At 39.3% G+C, this 15,119-nt stretch overlaps 1 protein-coding gene across 1 annotated transcript in view; it reads right to left on the reverse strand.

Annotated features, from left to right (window-relative positions):
• Positions 1-219: 219 nt before the first annotated feature.
• Positions 220-15,119, reverse strand: part of LOC118328368 (metabotropic glutamate receptor 4-like) — a 117,831-nt gene continuing 102,931 nt past the window's right edge. Inside the window, 4 exon segments of the mRNA XM_035662065.1 lie at positions 220-309; positions 2,789-3,035; positions 9,943-10,878; positions 12,194-12,330. Of these exon segments, the coding sequence (XP_035517958.1) occupies positions 260-309; positions 2,789-3,035; positions 9,943-10,878; positions 12,194-12,330 (1,370 nt within the window). The 3' untranslated portion in view covers positions 220-259.

Below are 15,119 nucleotides of genomic sequence, written 5' to 3' on the forward strand. Positions count from 1 at the left end.
ATTTTTCTTTTTTTGTTTGTATTGTTTGAGGCAGACAGAAGATGGAACCTTACAACTGTACTGGTATCTGTTCTGGTCCCGTTTCGTATGTCCCTGTGGTATCTCCTCACCATGTAACGTCTTTGGGCAATGCTTCCGTGATCTCCACCCAAAAAAATTTGTATCCATTTTTATTTTTTTCCCAGCTGTGTGAAATTCCACTGCATGTTTTTTCTCCATCTGGGTGGAAATCCTGAATTGGGATGAGAACCTTTGTCCCTTAGATTGCATGGTTGCTGTAGCTGATGTAGGTTTGCTTTGTTGGGAAAGCTGAAAGAGAAGAATGAGAGTGGAGATTAGAGTCACTAGAGTTAAGGTGAACTATTGTAACATATGAGATGAAGAAGACAAGGGCATTGTTTGTTCATGTTTTCCAGTGTAAGTGTCAAATAATCGCTGAAAGTAAATGTTCAGTTGCTTTTTAGCCCTTGTGCTGCAGTGTAGCATATATGCCAATAATTACCACAAATTCCTAAACTCTCCTATATCGCCTATATTTTTGCCTTTAATACATGTCTGTAACAGATGGGGGTTTCAGTAAAGCCGCCTGCCTACCCCACCACCTCTTTTTTCCTTCAGCTATCAGGCCTCAACTTTTCAGTTGTCTCCCCAGACTGTGTTAGCTGATTCGCTGAGGTGGAGCAGATAAATCCTGACATATCGCCACCAGATCTCAGCAGTTGTGGGAGCTGGCCCAGACAGGAATTTTTCAATTTCATCAAGCCATATATCCACAGTGGCGATGACAATGACAAATGGTGCTTATTCAAATAGCCATGCACTGTACGGACCCTGTAAACGGTAACCCCATCAGGATAAATAGTTGCTGGCTATCAATTCTGCGTCTGTGCCTTCTCGCCACTTATTGTAACAAAAGGCCCTATTAACCCTCCACAGAAACTTAAAGTAAGATAGGAATTAATGTTGCACTGTGTGTTTACGTGTAGCTATTTTGATGGGCCTCACTGCTGTGTGCCATTGTTACTACAATTCATTGTCACACAGTTTATATTGATTTAAATTTTCTGTGTAAACAGTAAATACAATGTCAGCTCTTTTATTTTGCCATGAATGGAAACATTTCTCACTACTGTTAGTATGAAAAGTAAAGAGTAAATACAGCTTTAAAATGTGTGACAATAGCTTTGATTCCTTGTTAGTACAGGCCAGACAGAGGGAATGTATCTCTGGTGACAGACGTGACCGATTAAAGCCTTTTCCTGCCCGAGGCAAACCGAGGAAGAGCATTTGGGACATCACATGAGTAATTTCTGCTGACTCAATTGCTGAAGTCATTATTTACTTCACTTGTATAAATCCAGGGTTTGTTACTGATACAGTAGAGCCAGACACTTTTATTGCTATTGAGATTAGGAGGAGGCACCTGCTGGGAGCTTCAGCTGCCTGAGAAAGGAAAGTCACATGCCTCTTGATTATTTACAGTGTGTTTAAGCTTGATTATCTCGATTGTAATTTAAATTAATTGTTTATCTATAGAAGAGCTGCATAATTAATCAAGATATTATGGTTTTTGCAATATGGCCAAATGCAATATCCAAATCGCAGAAGCTGCAATTTTTTGATAAAGGTAAAATGTGTGACAGAACAGCGTTATAATAGAGTACTATAGTGAGAAATTGATGTCCTGACCTACAAAACATATTTGTTTGGTACAAACCTCAACACATGTTTTATTATCACGATTTTAAAAGTTTTATCAAATTCAATTAAATTTGTGATTCAAAAATAATCATTCCCACAGTAATCATGATGAACATTTGATAATCTGAACTGAGCAAAGTCATTTATCTAGACTGCAAATCAGAAATATTTTTTTTTTACATTAGATTTTTTCTACAGCCTTGAACTTAGAGTAATTGATTTTCTAGCATAGAAATTTGTTGATTGATTAGGTTATCAACCCAAAAAAGGGCAAATACTGTGATAATTTATAGTTTTTGCCATTTTTCAAGCAAAACTGCCAAATATGCTTTATTTTCTTTGTCCTACTATACAATAGTGAACTGAATATATTTGGCGTTTTGATTTCAAATAGAGACAAGGTATTTGAATTATCTTAAGCTTTGGGAAATTACTACCTTGTTATTCAGGTTTGAGACCTTTGACTTAAACAAGTATTCAATTACTAACATTGCTGGCTTTCTGTCCATTGTCAATTAATCAACTATATGTTACAGGGCTTGGGTGTAAATAGAGAGAACAATAGTCAAAGAGAAAAGGTACATGTTTGCATGTGGAACTTGCCAAAATGTTGGATTTCATGTGTAGCGACTAAATTCAATATAATGATAAAATTCTGATTTATGGACATTGAAAGAAAATGATAGTGGAGAAAGAAATCTACATTTCCACTTGCCATATTTCAAGCTCTTACTGAAGTAGAATTGCATTGTTGAAGTACAGAATATGTTCTGTGTTGACATCTGTAATCCATTCCTTTATGAGTTCATGCCCCCCACACACAGGATTGAGAATCCTGTAATGGTTCCTTCTGACTCGCAAACAATACACCCCCATCCAAATGAACAGTGGCACATTTACTAGATTCAGTGAAGTGGTAAATAACATGCTACACATCTGTTAATAAGTAATTATTTTTTACTCTGCTTCCGATGCCTGCATCAGTGTGTTTGATTTACAGACACTGAAGGACAAAACATGCCAGAAAAAAAAAAAAAAAACTGGATTTTTAAGTCAGCTACTTCCTCATTAGCATTTGTGTACTTACTTTGTGTTTCGAGGCTTTCACACAGCTCAGTTTTGGCCTCTCCGTTGGGTCTGAGTCCGGCCTTGGGGTTGAACTTGTTGGACATGGTGGCAGCGGTAACCACGGCCTTGAGGCTGCGTGTGCGCTTAGGCACATTCTGCTCAGGGTGGAAGAGAACCACGTAGACCTTCGGCATGTAGAGTAACCCGAGGGACACTGATGCACTCAAGCTCACAGAGATGGTCAGAGTGGTTGTTTGGATGTACATCTGCAAGAGGCAAACACCAAACATGCAAACAGTTTAGCCCTTTGTTTGGAACTGAACTGTGCAGAATTTCTATATGGGCAGTGGCCTGTACAGTACAAGTGACATCTGCTGTGTATCATTGTAATTAGAGCATCCAATGACCCGTTTGTTGGCCAAGCTGTTGTTGAAGTAGTTTCTACTGTGTCCAATAGAGGCTTCAAAACTATTTAATGCAAGTGATGTTATAAAACTTGTTTTAAATCAGCATCTCATTTGCTTTTATGGCGCATCTGCCAATCCAGCCAAGGCCACCTTGTTTGTTTAATTTTCAGCCATGCTAGTTTTAATATGGCCATCACTTCAATCTGAACACAGATTTGATAACACCAGTCGATTGGATCCTATTCTGACTCCTAACAAGCAGGGCCGTAAAAATGAAACAAGCTCGTGAAAATTTTACACATGGTCAAATCCTCTGAATCATGGGGGAGGGCAACTCTGAGTATCAGTCTCACTCATTCTAGTTTAATTGTTTCCAAAGCTGCAGCAAATTAATGAGTCATCTTCAGGGAAGCATTAAAGAAGCAAAGCTTGTATAATTTCTGTACATCGTACTATGTTGTGAATGCTTGACTGGCCAGCTGAGAGAAATTAACTTGTACGTTGTGTAATAGAAGTTACAATTTAATGATACTACAGAGTTGAATGCATCCAAACATTATGGCATTTTCAACAGCAGGAAGTCCCTACCTTTTGTAGACTGACTGAGGAGGTCAGGTGTTATTAGGGGAAACAACCAAAGAAAACTTACGGATAATAAAACACACAATAGGCTGCACTACCACCTCTGAGAAACTCTAGTTCTCTCATATGTATGCTGTATGCTGCATTCACACTACATCGTTCAGACTGTACTTATGAGCTGGCAAGTGGGAAGAATACATCTTCGCCTTGAAAATACGATATTTTTCAATTCTACTTCTTCTTTCACTGAAAAGAAGTAGCGAAATGTCAACAACCTGGGAATAATGGGAGGTTTGCCAACAATGCGTGAATGCAGCAATAGGATCACGGCAAATGCAGATTGAGTAGCTTAAATGTACAGTGTTGAATTTCTGCCACTTGGGGCTCTCTTAGTTGTTGTCTTCGGTGTTTAACAACCACTGTTGGAGATAAAAATCTATCAGACTAATATCTGATAGCAAGTGTTCTGTGGGCCGGTACTGGCACACTGCCTGGGATTTGAGAAATACTGTATAGTAGGTCCCTGTGTGCTCACCATCTCATAAGAAATTGATAATGTACAGCCAGATATCTATTACTACAACTGTATGTGACATTAATGTTTGAGGCAGAGGCCTCAACTTCCTGTCATGTGTTCCCTTTTCACAGTCCATTTAGGAGAGCTGCGACACAATGTTGCAGGTTACATTATATTTACTCTAACATGGGCCAGAGCTGGCAGAGTCAGTATCATCATCTCAGGAAAATAACTCTTATATGAGAATATGAAAGGCTGTTATTATTGGGTTTTCCCATGCAGATAAATGCATTGTCTTCCAGTAAACAGCACAATTATCATCCAAGTATGGAAATAGATAAAGTTTCAATATAGTTTGTCTTTCTTGCTTGCTGCCTCCCTCAAATGTCAAAAACATTTTAAAAAATTGCCACCCCTAATCCAAATGTGATCAGCAAGCAAACAAATCCAGCCTAGTCTAAAACCTGACTTTCCAGCATGTGGTATGTATCTGCTGCTATGGGAAACAAACAAACTATTACAGTTGCATTTAATGAGGAAGGTGGTTTACTAAGCAGTTGAGTAACAGAAATATTTCTTTATATTTAAAAAAATCTATAAGGTTCTCTGTAGGATGAGACAGGAAGATTTTCAATATAAAACACTGCTGTGGGCGAGAGCGATTGGAATCTCAGTGGAGAAGAGTGGCTGCAGAATTGAAAAAAAATTAATTACTGTTCTTAGGCTGCTATGAAAACTGATTTACAACTATAATTAAACTACTGTTGACTGACTTTTGAGTATTCCAATATAGGATATTACCCTTCGCTAGCAGATCAAACATTTTCTGGGGCCATGATATAACACTCTACTGGAACAGGCTCTCATTCATATGCTTTGTACCTTAAACTATAAATATTTGATATGATTCCACCTTTGGAGTACTATCTCTTCCTGTTGACTGGGAGAGTTTTCATCAGCTACTGAGTGACCCTCAGTAGATCCATGCTGGTTTTTCATCAAAGCAGAGTAACATTTAGCTCCCCAGATGTGACCCCAGCTTGAATATCTTGTTTGTTTTTATTATTTGTGACTCTCCACGGTGCTTACCCCCAGACTGACTGCATCTCATCTCAGCCAGTCCGGGTACCATGTGGGACTGCTGGCTGGAGAGAACAATGGAAGAATGAAGGCTGTATGAGAGAGGGACAGCTGCAGTGGTCCCCTTCCAGCTGTAGGGAGTGTTAACCAGTGAACTGCTCTGGGCTTGGTTCACTGCTGCCTCAGGGACAGACTGTTGAACTCAAGCTGTTACTCACATGAACAGAAAAAAAAAACTTGTGCCTTTCAACCAAAAATAGCTATCTTCAAAGCCATCCTTGCGGTCAGTTAAATAACCATCATTTAAAATAGGGCTTGGAGATAGAGCTGAAAGTAGTATTGAGATATTTAATAAAAATACTTCAATATATACATTGAAACATAGTGTTCAATCCATTAATTTGCTTCCTCCTGATTGCAGTGCACCTGAGCATGCACAGACCGGAGCTCATAAAAGCGAGTTGCTGTATATCTCACACACACCTATCATCACATTGCCATTAGTAGATCTTGCCTGAGGCAAAACATAACATAGAAGAGGCAGGGTATGGCAGCATTAATGACTAAACTAGATGTGAGGAAAACAATCTATCAGTATGTATATGGTGAGAGAAGTTAAAAACAACCCACATTGCTGCCTACAGAGAGCGTCGCACACAACTGAGTGATAACATCTGTGATAACTGATAACATAAGATTAATTTGATGGCTAATAAATAGATAAAACATAAAATAGATTCTATTTTCAACCAGGGACTCTAGAGTGCTTCTGCTTCAGGATGCAAACTATCAAAAACATTTTAAACTACACAATTTCCACTCTACAGTAAGCTTCTGCATTATTTCTCAGCATGCTATGGAAACGTTATGCAGAGGGTCTTGCTGCATGAGAATTCAATATAATTGCACTGTAATTGAGCTAATAAACAAATAGAAGCCTTAGGGGACACAATAATATAGCTTCATGGGAGAATGCAATTTATAAAGATCACAATTCTTTGGCCTTGATTAGCTTTAGGGCCTGTTCACCCATTATTAGAGCACCCAGAGGTCAATAGCCAAGACCCAGATGACTGCTGTGCTGTAGGCCTAATGAATGCAACGACTGCTCTCTGAAGTCCAAGATGATGCTCAGCTCCCTCTGCTCTGTAGCATCAGTCTCCATTATGTATTACTGGGCTTGTGGGACATTATTGTGAATACTCCTGTTTATCTTTGTACTGAAAAGAGACAAAGAGAGAACTGAAAAGGACCGGGGGGGTGGTAACAGGTAGAAGGGAAGAACACAGAATCGACACAGTCATGAGCACACTCCTGTTTGACATCTGGTCTCGTTGAACTCACTGCAACTCCCACTCTTTGTCTGACTAGTGCACTAACAGCAGTTTTTTTTTGTCGTCGAGTTGGCAGTGCCAATAGTGTGATGGAGACTTCATAGAGAAATAAACAACACCACTCAATTCATCAGTCCATTCATGTACTGTAATAGCAGGACCTCTTTGTGTGGGTTGATTGAATTTGAACTGAGCCTATTGTGCTGAAGCGTCATTCTCATGCATGCTATTGTTTGACGCCTCTCCTCCTGCCTCTGTCTTTGAGGCAGCCGCTGATTTAGACTGTTTCTCCAGGTAAGCAGGTGTCACTTCTATTCCTGAAGCTAGCATAAAGCTTGGTGATCACGCTCCATAGATAGACCAGATGTCCCTGTTTGAATGATAGAGAAAGCCTCCCATGGTATTTGTTACATTTATCCTGGCACCAGATGACAAATAAATGACTGTGCTTGTAATGCTGAGGCAGAGGCCCACTGTACACTCGTGATGAGCACATAGGCGGCTAGATAAGGTAAATCAAGACCCGGAGGAAGTGGAGCATTTAATTGCTCTGAAAGACATGTCAACGTGGGCTGTGAGGCTTTGTGGGGCCTGTCATTTACAGTACGATGATTATAAGGTGTGTTTGCTTTGACATGTTAATTCCTTAAATAAGAACATTGTTTATGTAACAGCTCAGAGAATCAGTCACAGGGTTTGTTTTTTGTTTTTTACATGAAGCCTAGCACAGCAAAACTGTTTGCTTTATTGTTAGGCAGTAAAAGCCCTTCATACAAAAGATATATACTGACACTCCTTTGGCAAGGATGACATTATTTGTTAGTTCCTTCCTAATCTCTGCCCTGTATGGTCTGACTAGGCTAAACTATATTAGAGTGTAAGTTAAATTAAGTTTTTACAACTCAATGTTCAAAAGCCATTTTCGTTATATATTAAATATGATTATTCTCTCTCAAATGAGGAAAGACAAAATGTAGGACATTTCCCTAAAGCAAGATTTCCATTTTGTGTTCCATTTCATGTCGTACCTTAACAAAGCTCAAGGCAATGGTAGAAGTTTTCCAAATGATAGAAGTGGAGCAATCTCCCAGCCATTGTGTGCGCATTTGTCCACAGGAAATAATAATTAATGAGTGACTAACATATATTTGGAGCAAGAAACTTGAATTTCTTATGGGTGAGAGAAGTTTTTCAGGGTTTGTAAATTAAATTCATCTGAGGTATGGAAGACGAAGAAACAAAAAGTAGGACTTAATTTACCCTTCAAAGATTTTCTTTAACTTCTATTTTACTATTCAAAGCCATGCTAGCTAATGGATTACCTCATCCTCCAAAAAAGCTGTTCAATCTCTCTGTGATTGTATAATTCTCTTTCATCTTCAGAGAGAGGAGATGGAATGATTAAACAAAGAACTTGCTGATATCCATGGCTGCTGTTGACATGCGTCTTAAGATGTGCAACACTCACATTAAAAAATAATGTGGACTTGGACTGCTTTTTCTTTACTGTGTCTGATGATCAAGAACGTATAGTAATACTAGTTCAATAGTTTTCCTGAATATATTTCAGTAAATGTAAGATATAACAAGTAGTATCTGTTTAACTCAGCAGGTCTCTCATTGTTTTCAACATGTAGAAGCTGTTGCTCAGTTTTAGTGTTAACACCAGCAGATTTATGGGGTAAGAGGAGGCCAATATGCAGATTCACAGTAGTTTAGACTCTGCGGTGTTAACACAACATGCAGCACATGAAAATAAGTTATTGTAGTTCTGGTCACATTCTGCATTAATAATGTAATTCAATTGGCTGCAGTCATATGCAGATTTTCTGCAATGCTGTAGACTATAGAAATTATTTTGGGATGCTGAGTGTGACACATTGCACGCACAAGAACGTTTTTCCACAAAGGTAACTATCACAGCCAGTTTTCCAGGCCAGCATTTTGATGCATTGTTTTGTTTAATCCCAAAGGGAAGGAGGTAAGGATTAATTTGTTGCATCTGTCAGACCCATGCTGGCACCGCTGATAGTGTCCATGCCAGTATGAGGCTTTTCCCTCACCACTGTCCTCTCTTGTAGCCACTGAGCTTTTGTTACACTGCCAAAAGACCTCTTTCAACTGGATCTACACATTTCTACTGTGCCATTGTTGTACCCCTTTGGCTTTGTACCCAGACTGTCTCCACTGAATGTGAGTTCCAAGCGCAGCCTCCAATTCCATGTCCCTTTTGGATCCCTCTTGACCTGTAGCCTCCCAGTGCTCCCACTGGATGTGATCCAGGTCCACAGTTCATGAGGTCAGGCACATTGATTTGACATGGGAATACGAGTGTGAGCTTGTATTTGGGTAAACAGCTCATGGGTCTCTAATGCACTGTGACGTACAGCCGTCACATATATGTGAGTCACACGCTTGCGTGCTGCCTGCAGTTATTAGAGAATGCACTCATAAGTGTGTCCATTCTTTGTTGTTTTGTGTATTTCAAATATAAAGCTTCTACATGACATTTTTTAGTTAGTTTTAGTTTTAGCTGCTCATCATAAAATAAAATACAGGCAGAGTGGCACATTTGGTACCACTTTATTTGAAGGGGCGTGCATAAGACTGACATGACACCTGTCATGAACATGAAGGAGTTTTTAGGAATGTTTATGCCTGTTGTCATTGTCATTCTGTCAATTAACCCTACCCCCATTAAAAATGTAACATAATTGAAGAAAACATTTGACTAGTGCGCAGTAGTGGAAGAGGTACTTAAAACTTCAAAAGTAGTAATACCACAATTTCCAAAATATTCCATTACTTGTAAAAGCCTGGAATTCAAATTGTCATAATTCAAAGTAACTAGTCACTGTAGACGTTGATGTATTAGAGTCAAAAGTATATGAATGTATTTATATATATATATATATAAAACCAAGTTTTTTTTGGTTTTATATATATATATTTACAAATATAAAGAAGCACACAATAGAAAATACGATTACCTCAAAATTACTGCCCTGGAGTAGATGTACTTACCTACTGCTAATGTGTACTATTATTTTGTTTTTGTAATAATATTTGAAACGTTCTTGTGAACAAGAAAAAAATAAAGAAGGGAAGCTAATTTGATTTGGAATTAAAGACATTTTAGTGAAGCTACAAAGATTTTTAAAAGCCTTGAAGTATTGCCATGAGTTAGAAAGCTGGCTGAAAGAAAGGGGGGGGAAATCACATAATAATACAGTACAGCAATAATTAAGCTTACCTTTTCTGTGGACTGTGAAGTGCCAAAGAAGATTGGGATGAATGCTAGCCAAATAATGCAGGTGGTGTACATGGTAAAACCAATGGGTTTGGCCTCATTGAAGGTCTCCGGCACGCCTCTGGTTTTAATGGCGTAGACTGTACAGGTCACCATGAGCAGCATGCTGTAGCCCAGCAGGCAGATCAGAGACAGGTCAGAGATGTCACACTTGAGCACACCACGAGCCATCGTCGGGTTAGACGTCCTCTGGTCTTCAAAGTCAATAATGGCCTTGGAGGGATCCACACCAAACCAGATGCACACCCCGAGCAGCTGCACTGAGGCCAGGGTAAATGTGATGACTAGCTGGGAGGCTGGAGAAATGAACCTGGGTGCACTGACAGACATGGAGCCCTGCTCAAAGATGCGGTAAATACGATTGGTTTTGGTGAGCAGGGCAGCATAACTAATGCTCATGCCCAGACCCAAAAAGATCCTCCGGAGGGAACAAATTCCTACATCAGGAGTAGAAATCATCAGGAATGTTGTGGCATAACACAAGAAGATGCCAGTTAGCAGCACATAGCTCAGCTCTCGGCCTGATGCTTTTACAATGGGAGTGTCGTTGTAGCGGATGAATGTGACCACCACAAACACAGTGGCCATGATGCCAACGACTGCAATAAGCACAGGGATGACTGCCCATGGAGAACTCCACTCCAGTTTAACAATGGGGATTGGAACGCAGCCCGTGTGATTCTCATTGGGCCGCAAATCAAAGCGACACATCTTACACGTGTAGGTGTCTGCCTGGTACTGATAGCCATCACACCGCTCACAGTGCCAACAGCAAGGGATGCCCTTCACGATTTTCTTCCGCTCGCCAGGCTGACAAGGCTGACTGCAGATTGAGGAAGGGATCTGACGGACACCGCCGGGCCACTGCATTGAACGAACCTGGGAGGGAGGCAGAAGGACACAGACAGACATGAATTGACACAGAGAGAGAGACAAAGACAGAAGAGAATTTGTAGAGATTTGTACTAAACTGTCTGTATCCTGTAAAATGGTCGCATGTAGAGGTGGTGATGCTTTATTGATCCACAAGTTTTCCAGCACCCGTGGAGGTCAAGGACAGTGTACACGGTGGTTACTTGCTGTTTGGGAGTTTGAACTTGGCCTGTAGTACCACTCTGTATGCTCCCATGCTACTTGGTTTTTATTTATTTATTTGTGTGTGGGGGTTTAGAAAGGGCAAACTATGGGGTCAAATAGAGTGTTCTTCATGGGTTCAGCAGAATTTATCAGTGGGAGGTCAAATTATCTGAAGGGCAAGACATGAGAGGGAAGGGGAAACCCATCGTTTGCTCTACAGGGAACTGACACAGTGTTTTTCTTTTTTTTGCTTTGATTAATAGTTGTTTGTTTAAAAAAAAAAATCAATACTTAGTTGTCTACAATCAGAGAAATGAAAGATAAATTCTGTTTTAGGATTTCCCCCTTTTACAAGCATGCTTGTTAAGATAAATTAATTCCCTCATTTCAAACGGGTCTGCTCTCTTTAATGTTATGTTATCAATTTTATTCAATTGTGGCAGTTCATTCAAAGGTGGTAAATTTGTCTCTAAATGTGCATTTAATTAAGAACTCAAAGAACACTAATTAAATACAGCCGGCTTTAGAGTCAGAACTGGCACGTTCCACAGTAGGTGCCCACCACAAACCTCGTTTTTTTTCTCTCCTTTTTTCTTGCACAGCACGTTGTTGAAAGAGGTAAAGAAGGCAAAGCTCCTCTCAAGCTGCTTCATGTGTTCAATTGTACTCTCTTTTGCCTGCCCTAGGCCTCCTCTTCATTTTGTCAAAACATAATTTGTTTGGTTCTTTATGTAATTTACTGTTATAATACTGATACGTCATCACATCCCCTGCTCACAGTATTGTTTCTGGGAGTCAGTGATGCCGTCTGGAGAGATGATATTAAATATGTCTGTCCTTAAGCTCTCGTAGGCTTTCTTTTCATCACAGTCCGCCCTGTTAATCATTTAAAGCACCCTCTGGATATTTACACCTTTGATGGCACTAAGCACTATCAAATGGTTTGGGAGGAGTTAGTGAGCAAACACGCAGCTGCAGAGCTGGAGAAAACAACTTCTCAGAGAGGGATTTTCATTGCAAATGCTAACACAAACATAACACTTGTAGGCTAAATGTTGTCAATCCTTTTATGTACAGTAGATATGTGCGGGCATGGAATACAGAAGGCAACGCTCACGTTGAGATGGAGTTGATCTGTCCAATGGCCAATTATTTTGTATTCTGCCGTTCGGTTTCTGATCTGGTATTGGTAGATCTCATAGCGTCCAGGGGCATCTCCATTTTCATTGAAGAGGACTGGGTTGCCAGCTATGCCTAAAGAAGAGAACAGTCATTATTATTTATTGCAATTTATTGAGTTATTTTATATGTAATGAACATGAATCTGTGAAAGCAAACTATTATTTTATCATTCCACTACATAGAAACCAAAATGATGATTGTGAATCTGAAACATTTTCTTCTTCTAATTTGGCAAGATGGCATATATAACATATCCTCAAATCCTGAGTGCAGGAGACACATACATATATACATACATACATACACTAGGAATAATTCACTTTCAGTGTCAACTTTATGACACTTTCCAGGAAATAGTTTGCCCATTATGTTGCATGGTGGAAAGCAAGGAGGTTCGGGTTGTGAAAGGTCTGTAATTTGTTCAATGATACAAATAAGTTAGATGTTTTTCTCAATGACAGATAACGATCATCCGTTCAGAGCTTTGTATGTAAAATTAAAAATGGGATATACTCTTTCTACACGGGTAGCTAACAATCTAGCTACGTCCATGAAAAATAGTAGCAGAACACAGTAACAGATTCAGCATTTAGTTTTTTGGATCGTCTTAAAAAATAAGGAATGCAGAATCAGATTCAAAAATAATTTATTGATCCCTGGGGGGAAATGTGTTAAACCTAAATAAAGTGTTTTAGTTTCCTAATATTAACAATAGTGTGGTTGCCAACTGCAAACATTTTAAAAAGTTGCCCTTGAATATTAAAAAATAACCAGCTTTGTGTAGCTGGCTACCAAACAGCATTTATTAAGCTGTTGGACTCTTTGAACAATGAAAAACCGACATTGGTCAGGGTTGACTACTAACCCACTCCTGACCTCAAACACACTATTCTCACCACTGATGCTGTCTACCCAAGGTGTTCTCTGCTTTATCATTGTGATAACAATGATAAAGTCAATGTATTCCTGTGAGAACGTTTTAAGACGAGCAGTAATGATGTGTCACAAAGAAAGCACACAGAAGATTTCTTTGTAAGCTCCCAAAAGGAAACTAGATGAGCCGCACTTCCGACGATCCATTTAATCATAGTAGAACGTGGAAAGGTTCTCCTTAGAGGGAAAGCGAGGGAACTTCATGTCGAATTGCTTTTCACGTCAGCTTTCACAAACATCTATACCTTCATACACTGATAAAAGCTGTAAGCCCCTGTGTTTTCCTCGCTACGCCTGGTTTATTATCGAGTCCCCCAAAACACAGGCATCCCATCTAAGAACAAAAGCTAAACGTGGCCAATTGCTGCTGATGGATTTCTGCTGATGAGTATTTTATTCTTGCTCTTTGTTTCGATGCTGAAGGATGCAGCGCCCTAATCCACATCTCGATGAGTCAGCCCTGCTGGATTACAGCATTACTGTTTTACTCAGCCTCGCCTCTGTGACAATACCGCCCACATCATAAAGCAGTTAGTGATCATGGGAGGATTACAGTGACTTTATGAAACAGAGAGGCATTATATTTATATAAACATATTAAGCACATCAACACTATGACTACTCTCATATTTTCTATCAAAGATTTTTATCGTGCAATGTTTTATCTTTTTTTCTCCAATTTCCCAAGCTTTTAAAAGCGCTTTTTAAGCTGTCTGCCTTCCGCTGTCACGTTTGGGGTTATGTGCTCGAGCCTGTAAGAGCTCACATGGACACCACTGTCACTGAAAGAGGAAAATGGACCCTGAATGCCACACTGGTGATTTTGAGAGAATAATGCAGCAACACTACCAGAATTACACTGCTGATACTGTATGATTATATTCAACAGCTTTATGAGTCTTTTGGTCATGCTTGCTTTTCATAGATTGACTGCTCTCTAACTGTAACTTTGAGCTACTGTAAATTCTGTCTATATCCACAAATTACTATCACACACAAGGCCATATGCAAGCAATGCCAAGATTTTGGTAGTCATTAAGAATAATGTGTAATATCACTTTAAAGGCCTGACCTTTATTTTTGGACAATATAATTAACAGGTATATGTACAGATATAATCAAAGAGGTTAACTGAGCCTATTTTACTCTTCTTCTTGTAACATGAGTGATTTAAAAACATCACAAACAGTAATAAAAAATAAATACTAAGATTAGAAAAAGGGTTATTAGTTGTGTCCTTATTAATCTGTTAATAATTTATGGGTAACAGAAAGTTTGTGAGATGACCATTCTGTTTTGTTCAAAAATGTTGCCTTTAATGTTGTCATTTAAACCAGTGGTTCTCAACCTGGAGGTTGGGATCCCTAAGGGGTTCGCAAGATAATTCCAGGGGTCATCAAATGGTTGTGGAAAATAAGATGAAATAAAATATTTTGGTAAAACAACATGGACTTAGAGAGAGGAAGCGGCAGCTCTCAAGGCATTGCATCCTTTAGGGACTCAAAAACTCTATACTTGTGTTTTTATACAGTTACCTCAGTAATATGAGAATGTATTTATATCTAATATTGTTCTTTTAGGCCTAAAGCAGACATTTTGACTGTTGACTGTGAATATAGCCAAATCAAATTAGTGGTTGTTCTGTCTGTGGGCGAAGCAATGGTTCTCCTGTGTGAGCTTGGTAGCTTTCATGTGTTATATTACAGTAATCACTGAGCAGTCTCGGGCAGACTGGGGAGTTATGAACGCCAACCTGATTTTTTTTTGGGGGGGGTCTTGCCTCAAAAAGGTTGAGAACCACTGAGCTACAATATTTTCAAGCATTTTTGTCTTCATTTTTCACCTGTTACAGATTGATAAAGACTGTTGTTCAACCACCACCGTTCTCATTCCCAACTCGTCGAAGACTGACGCTTTGTCTCTTTCCT

This window comes from Morone saxatilis, unplaced genomic scaffold, assembly GCF_004916995.1.
Source record: "Morone saxatilis isolate NCDOM2014 unplaced genomic scaffold, NCSU_SB_2.0 Contig18, whole genome shotgun sequence".
Lineage (NCBI taxonomy): Eukaryota > Metazoa > Chordata > Actinopteri > Moronidae > Morone > Morone saxatilis.